General features: G+C 28.7%; 1 protein-coding gene across 11 annotated transcripts in view; it reads right to left on the minus strand.

Annotated features, from left to right (window-relative positions):
* Positions 1-16,102, minus strand: part of Hr4 (Hormone receptor 4) — a 173,287-nt gene that overhangs the window by 63,999 nt on the left and 93,186 nt on the right. For 10 of the 11 annotated variants that reach the window (XM_024358469.2, XM_014431076.3, XM_067051393.1 and 7 more), the window contains one exon: positions 106-210. In XM_024358469.2, coding sequence (XP_024214237.1) covers positions 106-205 — 100 coding nt within the window. In that variant the 5' untranslated portion in view covers positions 206-210. Of the gene's footprint in view, positions 1-105; positions 211-15,584; positions 15,718-16,102 lie in introns of those variants that run through there. The other variant, XM_014431071.2, reaches the window with a different exon arrangement.

Genomic DNA, 16,102 nt, shown 5'->3' on the forward strand with positions numbered 1-16,102 from the left:
ATATACATAATAAAGTGTATAAAAAATATATTTCACATTTTTATTTATTTAAATGTATATATTGAAGTATTATATTGTGTAATATAAACAATAACTGGTTCTCACCATCACTGGAACATCTTGAGTCGACCTTTCTCCTCTTCAGCTTGAGGTCCTGGAATAGACTCATGGCGTCCAGGTCACACGGCGCTCTTGTCAGTGTCATAATTCCTGAAGAAACACAACATTAATTAATATAAAGACATAAATAAAATAAATATAAATAAGTAAAATAAAAAGAGCTTAAACCGAACGATAAACAACCCTATCGATCCTAGGATCCCTAATGTACTTGAAACGTGGCCAAATACAAATCATGAGAAGAAATATTGGGAATGATTGTGGTATAAGAGCCATTTTTTATATGAACAGTAAATATATGTATTAAATTCTCCAACGCACCGAAGCTAATATAATTGTTATAAATTATTATTGTAACATACTAACATATTTATTATGTCAATATATTATATCGTAAAATAAAACTGCACAAACAGCCCTTCGACAGTGATAAACGTTTAGATTAAAAATTAAATATGAGAAATAAAAGCATAAACCATTTGTATATAAAAGAGTGATATTTGTTTATTAAAAAAATGTTTTCCGTTACAACCCATGAAGGGTCCAGGGTTCAGTACTTAGTAAGGAAGTACTGTTACTATACCAACGGTTGTGTAAGGAGGTGATTTGGTCAGAATCGCGCTTAACTGCTAGATTTTTCTCCAATTAAAAGTACTTAATGAGGTTGAGTGGAATTCGGTGGGCTCCCTAAACCACAGGGTTAACTCACGGCTACAGTAATAAATAATTATCTGTCACAGCCGGATTCGAACCCGAATCAGTGCCTTGGAGTAAGTAATAAAGTGCTTTACCGATTAGCCACTCCACCTAATTCCCTACCTATTTGTTTATCATACATGTATTATTCAAATACATAGTGTTTACCTGAACAATTAATCTATAATATACATGTATCATTCATGTACACTAATACAAAATGTAATTTCTGGTTATAAAACATAATAAGTAACTTACGCAATATTCATTTTATGAACCAGTCATAGTATTTTTAGAACATTTTCAATAAGTATTATTGAAAAAAATAGTATAATTTTCTACTCCAAAATAGTGGGTAAATGTTTATGGTATAATACGTGTATGGTTAATGTTTTCTTTCATTAATTATTTCATTTTATAATTTTTAAATATTATCTAGTAATTCTTACTAGTTTATTTAAATACACAACTATGTAAAAAAAATTAAATAAATGTCCATCTACTTCTGTAAATGTCCATTTTGTAGTTCGTTAATAAATATATTTACTTAAAAATTAACATATAAACCAAAATTAATACCCAAAATACCAATAGTGATATTGGGTTAGACAAAGAAGAAAAAAAAAGTAGGAAGCGTAAATAATTAATGAAAAACCAAAAATATTGTTATAAATTTTTAAATATCCTATTACTTCTTGATAAATATAGTGCATGTTCTTAACTACAAACTTTAAATCGTCCTTAGTTGACGGAATAATGAGCCAGAACAAACAACTTCTTCACAGTGTTAATTATTATCAAATAGGAAACACAAAGGAAAAATATATAAATAAAAATTTGCAATAGTTAAGTTATTAAAGTTTTACGATTTTGTTAAAATTAAAGCTTCAATGCTTACGATTAAAGGTTTCACATAAATATCTTGGGTTGCTATTAGTGTATTTTTATTTTCATTGATAAAACTGAAGTTGTAAAGATAATAATAGGTCTTTACAACCGAGCTTTGAAACAATGGAGGGCTAGAATATGAGAAGAGGAAGAATGGTTCAGTAACCTTCGCCAGTTGCGTTTTATGAAGTACATTAAATAGCAGTGCGACGTTTCCTGGCCTAGGAGACCAGATTCATAATAAATTTTACCGATCATATATATAATAAAAGAATCCTTGACGATCTTTTTTTTTTTTTTTAATCCTATGATCTATATCCTTTGTATTATCGGCCAAGAAACGTAGTTAAAGACAGTAGGCGGTGCTATTTACCACATAGTTGAATAGAAAAATGTACCTAGCCAAGTATTAATAAATGTCGGTTCATTACAAGATTTGAAAAAAAAATCAGTTGTTTTGGGTGATATACAACATATCGTCTCTCAAGGGTGATATACTTAACATTTAAAAAAAACATTATAATCATTATCTTCATTTTTTTTTATTTTCAAAACCTTATTATATTTAAATAAAAAAATATAATAATATAAAATACATAGGTATATATAGAAAATACAAATTACATCTTTGTTTGCCATATGGCATTATAAAACTAATTACATCATCTTCATGTATAAGCATTTTTTATTTATTTATTTTATTTTTTTTTTCCCCAAATTCCATGATGAAATATTATGATTACTTAAGCATTTTATTTATATAATATATAAGTATAGTGGGAGCGATTAGTTCAGTGGTAAGATAATCTGCTACTAATTACTAACTCCTAGGACCCGGGTTAAAATCCAGCTATAACAGATTTATTTTCTCTTTAACTGTAGCCATGAGCCATCCCTGTGGGTTCAAAAGCCTTCCGGGGCCCACCAAGAAATAGGCACCTGGGTAAAAATTTTGTGGTCAAGTGTAATTCTGACTAAATCAACTCCTTGCACAACCGTTGGTCCAGAAACGGTACTTTCTTACAAAGTACTGCACTCCTAACCCTGCATGGGTTGTGGAGGTACAAATTTAATTTTGTTTTTTTACTATGTATATTCATACACATGCATGTTTTTATATATTATAATTTCGTACATTCATTTATTACAAAAGAAATTTTAAAAAAGTGTTATATAAATTATTTCAGCAAGTGAAATTTTTTTTAAATATTTTTTTTGTATAAATTGCCGTATAAAATCATAATAAATAAAAAAATCCATATAAGTGTGTGTATATAAATATACAGAATTCTTTAATGTATTAATATATGGAAATTTGAAATTTTGTCTAAAGCTCCCCTTATATTATCAGTAGTAGTAGTGGTATATTATATTATATTAGTATTAGTATTTTCATTAACCTCGACTATTTTAATCCTGCCAAGTCTATATATATATATATATTAATTTAATTATTTTCAATTAATTTAAAAATACCATATTCAAGATTATTTCTATTTTCCTTGTCTTTAGAAATGAATTAAAAATATAAAATTATAAAATTACAAACTCATGTTTTATCTTTAAAAACAATACGATTCATAATGCTATTGATGTAAAAATTTAAAAGCTACATTTTTATAAAGAAATTTTCAACTTGTTTTTCAACAGCATATCTGGTAGTTCTAAAACTGTTTGTTTACTTGGGCCTATTGCCTTTAAATTATTGCGAAGGTCTCCATGTTTAGTTTTTGTTTTTTCATGATCAAAATAAGACTTTTTTCCTTGTTTTAACTTTACTTCTCGAGAGCCTTTGCCAGTCTAGAAAACGTGAGAGTTCTAACATTATTCTGAAGGAGTTAGTTCTAGTCTCCTACAAGAATCAAAAATTGAGTTTTCTCAAAGTTTTCTAGCATTCGCCATGTTCCTCATAATAACAGATTGTTAACATTCTTTGGTCTAGGAATTTTTTTAAAAATAAACGATTGTTTTCTTATCAAGGGCACATTATCAAATATACTTTTTAGAATTCAAGAAAACACGATGGTGACAATATTCTAGCTCAATTAAACAAGTACATTCTATGATTTTTATATAGTGTCTTCAGACTGAATTTATCAATTACTATGATTTTACTTAATTTAATATCAACAATTGCATCTAATAACATTTAATATAATATTATAACATGCAACTAGAGTAGAAAAGTTGTTTATGATTCAGGGAAATTCAAAACTACAAAAACCTAAGTGCAGAGAAACGATTGCATAAGAGGATAAAATTTAATATTTAATTTTTATAGATTGCTATGAATCGCTTTTTAAATGTAATAACTTTTTTTTAAACATGTTTAACTAGTCCCAAATCACAACGAATTTTCTCCATTCTGGTATTTAAATTTTTTTAATAACAAAATAAATACGCAGTTTTTGCTTAATACGGATAGCTTCTTTGACTTCCTAATCCGCTTCCAGTGGTCGGAGGTGATAGCTAGAAAATACATTAATATTGTTTTACACAATTTCATATTATTAACTATCTATAAATAGACTTGACAGGATAAAATAGTCGAGGTTAATGAAAATACTAATACTAATATAATAATATACTAATACTAATAACGATAATATAAGGAATACTTTGGACAATATTTCACCTATTCCTAAAAAAAAAAAATAATTGATTCTTACCCACTAATAATGAGTTGTTTTTTTTAACGACCCTTGTCATTCCGGACATACGGGGATCCCCCCCTCCTTTATCGATTGGGGTACCTACCACCCTATTCTGACCATGGTGTGGGGTCAAGTTTTTATTTCGTGGGACCGTCACAATTTTTCCATCAGGCCGGATTCGAACTAGTGGCGTTGCAGTTCCGAGGTTACAACCTACGCCACAACTCCCTCTGCTACAATCGGTCAAAGATACACCATTTCATTAGTATAAGAGTCTCTCATATATATTTCTAATTCATAGCTGACGTTTATTTTTGGATATATTGATTTTTTAATGACACAAGATTGTACGTATTTGAAAACAGAAACTGGAAATTACTCAATATTCTGCAAACGTTACATAAGAAACTGGCAGATGGTGTTTTCTTCCTATAGGAAATACGTCCATAAACAAGCAGTGTTGCCACCCGGAAACAATATGGACCCAGTTGACTTTTGGCGGGCGCGGGAACTGGTCTACGTCCACTTTCTAAACCGACCCCCCCCTCTTCCCTGTTTCGGCCCCCCAAGCATTACGGTCCGCCTGCAGAAAGTAAAAGTGCTAGTGGTTTCATCACCTAACCTGCCTGACCGCTACTCAGACGTAAACAACTCCTGGCCCGTTCACAAGATGCCAGAGTAAGACGTTGTCGTAGCCTTACTATCAGCATCATTATTCAACGATCATTCATTTGCTTATATGGATATTTTATCGATTATATTTCACTGATCTATGATATAAGATATATTTAAATAGCGCGAACTATTTTACTTGTAACTAAACGTTTTAAATCAAGGACTCTCAGAAGTTGTGGTAGGTTTGTAAATGCTACAAGTAATGACCGACTTCAACCAAATGAACTTCAAGATATAGGGTGGGCTCTTGAAATTATTTCTTGATTTCAAATTTAATATTTGATGATTAAAAACATTAAAATATAAAGTCATTAAACATTATCAGTTCTTGATTCGTTTTATTTTATGTATCACATGAATAAGGGGACTCAGTGGAGTAATTATGTAAGGATGGCAGTGGTCAGGGCAACTACAGAAGGGAGGTGTTACTTTCTCACTTTCACTTTTCTTCAAAGAGTGCCGCAACGTTTTTCTATAAGTAAGCTCTGCGATTTTGAACACTAGAAGAAAAAGAAACTTGTAACAGGCTGTTTTATTGGTTATAAAAATTGGTAAATGGTTGATATGATATCGATCATAAGTAAGGGAGTCCAGTGAATCGATTTCTTCTCTCGATAAATCGATAAAAAATATTCCGTATATGTACAACGATCAACCGATGTCGATATACTTTGTACACTGCCTCTCCTCTGCCAGCCGAATAGTTGAAAAATTTGAGGGGCTACGAAACTTTATTGAAAGAGGTTATTATACTTCAAATTGTTTCTTAACAATATTTAGAAAGGCCGATTTCCCAAAAATATTTAGGAAAAGGCTAAATAGTTGCAAATACTTCCCAAATTTCAGATATCCCCCCCTTCAGAAAAATATGCTGCAGCCAACTCTTTTGACATGTGCTTTATAAATACACACAAGAGAGAACTATATTAAATTATCAGCAAGTTGTAGGTGAAAGGGGATATATAGGAAGATAAAACCTCATCAGAATTTTAATATTGATTTCACAACGTTTCTGTAAAATTATACCTTTTTGTTTATTATTTTTAATTCACTTTTATTTGATTCTTTTTCATTTTATTTATTAGAAGTTAGTCACCTCATGATTTATAATATAATATATGGTTTTGCTTTATGTATTCTATTAACTATTGTCGTCTATTTTTTATCTTTTCAATTTCATTATTTCAATTATATTTTATGATGGTTTATGAGTTCATTTCCATTTTAATAATTTTATATTTTTCTCTAAAGGCTAATTTTACTATAATAAAAATTATCGACCGAAACGATTACATTACCATCATTACCGATCGCACAATTCCTCATAATAAGCCTGATATTTCACTAATCTCTACGAGAGGAAAATATGCAACAATCATAGAAATAGGCGTACAGTCGGATGAGAACCTTCACAAGATGGTAGCCAAAAAAAATCGGAAATACCAGGATCTAGGAGAGGAATTAAAGCTGTACAAGTTTGAGAAAATCAGGGTGCTACTCTTGACTATCTCAACCAATGGTCTGATCCCGGAGACAACACTGGAGAGCATTAAGGACCTGGATCTGTCGTAGAATATTCTGGAACTAATACAGAAAGCTGTGTTATAGTCAGAGAATTTCTCAATATTAAGGAAGATTAAATTTTATTATCTTCACCATTAACCTAGGTCCGGGTAGGTGCTACTTCCGGTGAAAACCGAGAGGAAGGAAAATTCCTAAATAATAATAGTATACTTTATTTATTCTGAGACTGATCCCTTTAGAATAATAGCGTCAAAAATAGGCTTTAGAACAAAATACAAAATTATTAAAATAAAAATTAAATTATAAACCATCATAAAACATAATTAAAATAATGAATTTGAAAAGATGAAAAATAAACAACAATAATTAACAGAATATATAAAATAAAAATAGATCAAATAAAATAAAACCATATTTCATATAATAAATCATAAGGTGAGTAACTACTAATAAAAAAAAAAATTAAAAAGAATCGAATACAAGCGAACTAAAAATAATAAAGAAAAATGTACAATCATTGTTTTTTATACATATTTACAAGTTTAAACGAAAATAAGAAACATTACATATAGAAAATAAATAAAACAACAAAAAAAGGTTATAAAAAATTCCTCTATCTATTATTTTCCTATCTTAAATTAATTAAAATACACTAAGTTCTGATTTCAATCAAACATCTACATCACTCTAACGTTTTATAACAAATTATAGGCACATGCGCAGATTCTTATTCAGATACATAAATCTTGCATGTATTACTTCATAACAGTAATAATAAAAAGTGTAAAAGTTGATTGTTGCAATTAATACTGTAATCACATTCCTTGATCAAGTATCGATATGGGCGTCTTAAATGTCAAATCTGTCATTATTTATATCAGGCCAACTCAATAGCTCTCAATCCTAGATGTTATTTAATTTATTTTCTAAAAGCCTGACAAAATTTTATTTTATTTCTATTTCGCTGTAATTATCTATATCCCTGGATTAATGGTCAATCGATTGATAGTAAAATCTACAGGACGAGCCGTAATTGGACTATCGCTGTATCTTGAACGGAATTTTTCGCATGTGTAAGGAAAATTAGTGGCCAGTATCTGATCCCTTAAACTAATTCCTAAAAACAAGACGAATCTCTTTCCTGAGGTTTTTTTTTTTTTTTCAGCATAAATACTAAGTTCAATAGTTCTTGAGATATAGTATTTTAAAAAGCAACATTTCATAAAAAATCAGTAGTTAGTGAATTTATTATGGGAAAATGATATTTCAGGAATCATTAGACGTACAGATGTCAATTAGCACTCACATTAAGGCTAGCTTAGTTTGCTACGAAGTATAATAAGCACCTTCGTAAGAGTAGTAGTCTTCATATTTAATAAATTAAATTCACTAAATGTTGATTTTTAGTTATTCGAACAAAATTTTAAATTTATGAAAAAATATATCTCATATATAATAGAAAGATATAGATAAAAAAGAAATATAAAAATACAGTGCACAGTAAAAGATGGAAAGACGGAATAAGAGTAAGTTTTAGTGTGCATTGTATTTTGATATTTCTTTTTTTATCTGTTGTTATTTCCATTTTCTTTAAATGTCAAACCCTTTCGTTTTTCTTATTTTAATTTTTTAAATTCTTAATTTACATTGTTCATTTGTTTTTACCTCATTTAAGTGTTTGTATCTTTTATAGCCCTGAAGATGCCCAGCAACGTTGGGCGAAACGTTAGCTCATATTAAATAGTAAAATGAATATTTGAGTTTTTTTTTTAACCATCTTCCGTTTATTTATTTTTATTTTTTGGATTCACAGACCTTGTTGATCTTCGGCCGCCCGAAACAGCATTCATCACGCGTTCCCGGATGGAGCTCTTGGTTTTCTCTAGATATATTTATGTGTGTGTGTCACATTCGGGATGATATTTCTTTCACTCATTTTATGGCTACCTTATTGGAAAAAGTTCAGAAAAGAGAAGTTTGAAATTTTAAATAGATATTTATACTCTTTACTAAAAAAAAAAAAAAAGAAATATTGAGGCATGATTTGAGCAATCTAAGTTCTATTAAAATGTTTTTTTTTTCTTTTAACTTATCTTTCTCAATTATAACTAAGGTTCTATGCCTTCCAATTGGAAGAAGACAGTTCTCAACATATATACCGCTCGAAAATACCGAGTAGATCTTATCAAGGGGCAAGATAATAATAATTACAAGGTGCTAGACTCATTCATAGCCCAGGCTCCAGGGCCGTCTCGGGGAAGGTACGAATTGAAGGAAGCAAGGACCTTGACCTATGGCACTGATATTCGATATGTGATGTCGCCATATCAGATCATCTACTTATCTGTCTTATTTATAAAGGCGACTTAGAAATGAGTTGTGTCCATCCTTTAGTTAGGCAAAAGCGTAATTTCTGAATCAGAAGAATTAGCATAGTAGTCTCTTCCTTGTTCGGCTGCCGCGTCCACACAAAGAAATATTTTCAGCCATATTTCAAACAATGTCTAAAGAACTGACAACTGGCGGCATTTTAATTTATTTTTTTGAGATATTTTATAAAAAATATTTATTACTGGTAAAAAAAATATTTTTTCTTTTTATTGATATTTATATAGCTAGAAGGTTACCTAGTGTCAGGATTGGGCTAATATTATTCAATTGACGAGAGACGTGAATTTACTTTTAACGTATTTCTTTGTTTTTAGCTGATTCGTATGTGTTTTTTTATTGATATTTATAATTTCTTTTTTTATATTTAGTAAACTTTATAAACACACACATCATATTATTATTATTCTTAGATATAATTATTCACACCAATAAATTGTAATTTTGAAAATTTATAGCCCTTTAACGTTTATATATATTTTAGGAGTAAACTTGCATTGCGAGTTGAAAAAAACTATTAATGGTTATCATCAATCGAATTGAAAAAAATGGTAAATATTTTAAATAATGGTAATAAATTAAACCATGAACAAGAATATGACTAGTAATCAATAATAGAGTACGTTTATTTCTATGTTTGACTGGTTGTTCACAAAAGTCACAAACAGAATTTGATATACTTCAGAATAATGGATGCCTAAGCATAGTGCTCGGCTGCCTAAGCATGTTAAATCGGATTTTTTGTTTTTATTTATTGAAAATTATAACTGTACAAAAAAATACAATCAGTAAATATGAGGAATGTTTTTCCCCCTTTCGTTGACCCAAGACTCCCATTGAAGTCCTATACTGCCCTATTCTAACCACGGTGTGGGGTCAATTTGTAGGACCGCCACTTAATGAAAAAAGTCAACGCCCTGGGCTGGATTCGAACCTACGCAGTCCGCAGATCTCAGGAATTTTTCAAGCAATTGATAATCTTGGGAAGGAACCATCCAATGGAGGTGTTTCAAACATTAATTTAAATTATAAGGCCCATCTTCTTTTTAGACACCTTAGAGGATTGTTAATAATTTTATTCTGGAGCAAAGTCACTGAAGAATAACAAAAGTGTAGAAAACAATTCTGGCCAAATAACCTATTACAATAAATAAATAAAAAAAATGAATGAGAAAACATAAATAGTAATAAGAACTAAATATAAAAAATAGTGAAGGAATGTATTTCGTACAAAAAAAAATATAAGACTAAAACTTTATTTATATATTATAATAATTGTATTTAAATAATACAATCTGACAATAATGCAATGAATATTAGATATGTATGTATTCAATCCTACCATTTATACATAAAACATAAAATGTATAATAGTAGTGATAAAATAATATATGCATATTTCAAATAAACTTAGGAAGATAAATAATAGTAAAATAAGTAAACAATTGAGATTAAGAATATTAAAATAAATTGACCAAATCAAATAATCTTGAACACAATCACACATATGAATATATAAGATATTTAATTCAACCCAGGGATCCCCGAACTAATCCCTGCCACCCACATGTGGATGACAAGGCAGGGCTCCGGGATCCCAACTTCTAATGATAAAAAAAAAATTATATCTGTTATTTAAAAGTTAATTGAATACATATCTATACATAATCATATAGTAAAGCCTTGTTCATTATTTAACATTTAATAGTGAAATTCAAACAGTTAAAAATTTCAATATGACCTGAATTAAATAAATTTTGCCAATATTTTTGAATCTGAAAATCATAATGAATCACAAAATAAAATTCACAAAACAATAATTTTAATTTGAAAAAAAGTTATGCCATCTTGAAATATATTTACTGCTATATAATATTTATACAATTAACAAATGTTATTTTTTGCACAAGATCGGCCTTTTCCAAGATTCTAAAAGTAGTCATAACTCAACTTATCTAATAATTACAAGAACAGATCAATTAGTATAAATTATTATTTATAAATAAACAAATTCATTTGGCGAAATATGAGATACTATTGTGAAGTGGGATGTATAAATATAGAGGAGCCTTGCACTGTTATATCTGAACGAGGAAGGGCCGGTGCAAACTGCAGCGAGAAGGCTGCATTCGAGGTCTATCTGCAAGGCCTCGTAGTCAGTCACAACTATCTAATCTACTATTTTATATTTTTATGTATTTCCTCTTATTTTATTATTAATATTATTATATTCCTATAAAGTTTTAACTACATACTAGTGATCCGAGAGTATAAAATATACCAATTGCGCAGAAATACTTCCAAACGAAATAATTTCTAGGAACATTGTACCGCTGAAAAATAAGAACAAACCATTTCCTGGAATTTTTATTTCCTTACTTTTTACTAAGAACTAAATAATTATTTTGTGAACTGATTATTGTATTATTTTAAACTATATTTGAATATATCAATACGCTGATATTAAAAATAATATCAGATGATTTTCAAGACCAAATATGGCCTGGCCCAATAAATTTATTTTTTAGTAATAAAAAAAATTAATCTTCTCAAGAACGAAAATTTTTAATCACATTTTGGATGTATGACAGCAAGGAAAAAAATTGGTTCTGTGTCTGTCTACTCAAATGTCAATAGAAACGTTGATCCAATTTCATAAAATTTATGGGGATGTGCGGAATGGTATCTAGTTGGTCCCGTATCGATTTTATCAGAATCCTTCCTCTACTTTCGCCTCCAGTTAGGCCTAAATTAGGAAGTAATTTGGGAAATAGTCAATCCTTTGTGCATAAATATATTATATGATTGCAAAAGTGGCATAAGTCAACTTTGAGTTTTTAAATATTCGTAACTTTAGTGGAAGTTCTATAATGATTTTATAAAACTTAAATTTTTTTATGGTTTTCTGTAAAAGGTTTCAGTAAAAACCATTTTTGTTGTCAAAATATATTCTAAATTCTCATTATTATGCATATATGTCTTATATATTCATACACCTTACCCAAATATATTTTGTGCTTGACACGCACATTTCGTAGATTCTATTCTAAAATGATAAATCAAATTTATTAAAATATTTATGTTTAATATTAATTTTGATGAATGAGGTTATTTTGGTTATCTAGGTAATTGGTAACCATGTTGACTGGTAGAAATAGTGAGATATCTAGCTACACTGACCTCTGTACTTGCAAACGCTATGGAGAATTTTTTTTTTTATGTTATAACTTTTTATTATTATTATTTTCAAATTAGTTTTATTAGTTATAAATTTTATCGCTTAATTTTTGTCTTTACTTTGTTAATTTATATATTTCTTTATTAACAGATCGTTCTGGTAGTAATTTCCCTAGTTATTATAACGGATCGATTTTCTTTTAACAATTGACAATGTATTGTCTTGAGCAAAATATACCCAAACCTATTCGCAATGTTATAGTTATTAAATAATAAAGTTAAATTATTTTTTTAAAAATTAAATAAAAATAATAATGAATGAAAAAGAAACACTTTATAGAATAAAATAAATCTCTTTCATTATATGACCTATATTTTTTAAAAATTAATAATGCCTAAAGTTGAAAAACATAGAAAAAAATACAATGTTTCAACATTATATTTATGGGATAATATCCCCCTCCTCAGCAAATACAATTCAATTTCAATTTTAGAAACCAACAGTGAAAATTTTTAACCTTTAAGCATTGTCAATGTTTTTAAAAAATAATAAAATAAAAAATTGACTTTTAATGAAAAAATAATAATGATAATAATTAAAAAGTAAGCCACAGCACCTTTATCTGCTGGTAACTGGGAATGGAATATTGTAAACCGTTTTTTTGAAAGAAGCATCTATAATTTTTATTATTAGTGCTTCCCTATTAAACCAAAAATCAATTAATTGTGATCACCAATAATTATTATTTATTAAATGATAAATCTAAAACTACTAAAAATAATACATGCTTATTTTTAATAAAAGAAAAATCTATTTCGTTTTCCCATCTATTTCCGCGCACGATTTCTCCAAGGATGTCTTGTAGAGGAGGATTTATCCGCTCCATTACATTCTATGAAGAGATATGAACTATTTATGACACGTCCTGCCGGGAAGGTTAGTGACTGCTACCCTTGGACGAGGTGTTTATGGGAAGATAAGGCTCCAGGAAGGTCCGGTTGTTGGCATTGGCAGAGCGGCCCAGACCAAGGTACAACACAACTCCTCAATGGTTCTCTCTTAGCACTCCTTACTTTTACCTTCACTAGCTCATTTCGCAATTCGACTTTATTAATTATCTACAATGTATAAACATATATATCGAAATTGTATGACATCACACAAAATTGTAGCTTTATACTAGCATATCTATTAAACTATTTATCGGACAAACAGATATCTATGTCAATCGCATTTCACATCCAAAAACGTTCAATCCAGTGCAAAAGTCCATTAGCTAACTTGGGCTTAAATACTATGAAAATGATTATTCTAAATAAAGCGTTTTCATACAATAATGAAAAAGAGCTTTGATAAAATAATGAAAAAGAATTTTCATACAATAATGAAAAAGAATTTTCATACAATAATGAAAAAAGAATTTTCATACAATAATGAAAAAGAATTTTCTTACAATAATGAAAAAAGAATTTTCATACAATAATGAAAAAGAATTTTCTTACAATAATGAAAAAGGGTTTTCATACAATTATTAAAATAAGGTTTTCATACAATTATTAAAAAAAATTTCAAACAATAATGAAAAATAGTGCTTATACAATAATTTCACACTTATTGAAATGTTTTAAACTTTAACATAAATTGTAATTCAGTTGATGTCAGAGAAGTGAGATCGTCACATAACATATCGTAACCATTTTCAGAAACGGGTGACGCTCATCGCACTTTCTATTTGCTCTTGGTGAAATTTTTTTTCTGAAAACACACCTTCCATCTAGTATCTATCACCTTTTCCGTAAGACCAAATAGGCCTTAATAAACGAAAGAAGTAGTGTTATGTAAATATGATGCGAAAAAATTCTGAACGTGTTAAATAATTCATACGAAGCTCCTCAAACCTCTATAAATCTTTCAATTTTGAAATTGGATTAACTCTTTTTGGATTAAACATATTGCTGTGAATAGGTCGTTCAGTATATTTATTTTAATAAAGTTTATTCAAAATATTTTAACAAGACACCGTATTATTATCTGTATAATAGCTTAATTATAATGATATTCTATAAATTATAAACTTAAATAAAAATATTGTAAAACTCAATGCAACGGCTGAGGGGATCAAATGCCTGAGGATAATAGGGAAAAACAGAAGTAAATAACAACATAAGTAAAAGGTTATTAGTTCAAGGATAAAACAAGGACTTCTTTCTGTGGTTAATTTTTAAGAGCATTTAACTCTTATAAAGATTGTCGTATTAGTCTCAATAACTATTTTAAATATTCATGAAAATAAAATATTAAAGAAATATAAATAAATAGAATTAAAATAATGTATCACTTATTAAAATACACGAACAGTTAAACTTTAACTACAATTTTAAATTTTATTGCGTTTAATTGGAAAGTAACTAAAATATTAATAGGCACGAAAATGATTAAAAAACATAATTTTGGTTCGTTGAGGAAATTACAGTAGCTCATGGACATTTTTTGAACGATACAGAAAATAAAAGGTCTAGAAACTAATTATTTTTTTTTTTAGTTTGCTAATTTATTCCAATTGGGGGATGCTCAGTTAGACTTAGTTCGACTGGATTCTAAATTAAAAAAAATCACTTTTGCTCATGATGCAAAAAGTGAGTAGCTGTGATCTTTAGTTCCAAAATTTTCTGCTTCACTTAATGCTGGCAGAAATATATAGCACCTCACCCAAAAATACGTCGAAGCAGCTAAGATTTCATACAACAACAGTCTGAGACTTGATCAGGGAGGGAAACAGATTACGTGGATATAACAAATACCAAGCAGCTGGGTCATTATATTTTCACCTTTCAATAATTGTATTTTACTCTACAACAATATATACAATGTTCTTTTATTAATTATTTAAGAGTATTTTAGCATTGATTTCTGTTTATATTTTTGTGACGTAACTTTTATGTTCAATCTTACTCTAATTCTTTAAGCCTTTTAAAATCTGATTCAGGAAAATATAAAAAAACAATCCTTAGATATAAACATAAGAGGACCAAACATATATTGTAATGAATGAAGGATCTGTATTCTATTTTAAACAATCTGTATTTTATTTTATTTCAAATATATTTAGGTTTTTTCTTTTATTTTAAATATAAAACATTGCATGAAGTGCACCTTCAACTCAATGCCAGACACTCCTTCACTTTTGAATTGCTAGTTGAATTTGAAGGGGACTGTGTGAAATTAATTGATGGAAATAAAGCATAGAGCGATAGAAAGAGAATTTATTTATAGAGGTTAGTTGAACAAGAGAGAATGGTTAAACACTAAATATATTGTTATTACAGAGACGAAGGGTTGCTGAAATAGAACATCTGTTGCTAGAGATAATTAATTAAATTTGACTGAAGTTTAATGATGATGATAACTATTGATGATGATGATGATGATGATGTTCATTATGTGGAAAGATGTGGACTTACTCCATTCTTTAATGCTGTTGGTGCCTTCCATTTCCCTTCGTCTACATTCTCTTCTCGGTTGCCGGAGTGCTCTTCTGCGGTGTCTATACTCACTCATAATTTTTAACTGTCTTTGACCAGGGCTCCCTTTTAACTAACATAAGAAATTTTAAATATAAAAAGTAATATATATATTAAAATTTTGTAAGGAAATTTATTTAACTTTTTTATTCTTTGTTTATTTATGTAAATAAAGCTCTTATTTTCCATAATAGTACGAGGGGGTGGAAACCAATTTTTCTGGTGACTGATAAAAATAAATAAACTAAGTGGTGGCTTAGAAACAACTTATTTTAATATTTTTTAAGAAACTTTTACTTTATAATGAGCTTTGCCATGAGATACTTAAAATGGAATAACAATCTAATTATAACGTCTTAATAAAATCTTAAACGGGCATTTCTCATGAAATACAAGTTAAACTTTAACCAAGGATTAGTTCTATATTTTCTGTTCCCATAAAAGAGAGCCCTTCCTAA

Source organism: Halyomorpha halys, unplaced genomic scaffold, assembly GCF_000696795.3.
Source record: "Halyomorpha halys isolate HHAL.00 unplaced genomic scaffold, Hhal_1.1 Scaffold943.1, whole genome shotgun sequence".
Lineage (NCBI taxonomy): Eukaryota > Metazoa > Arthropoda > Insecta > Hemiptera > Pentatomidae > Halyomorpha > Halyomorpha halys.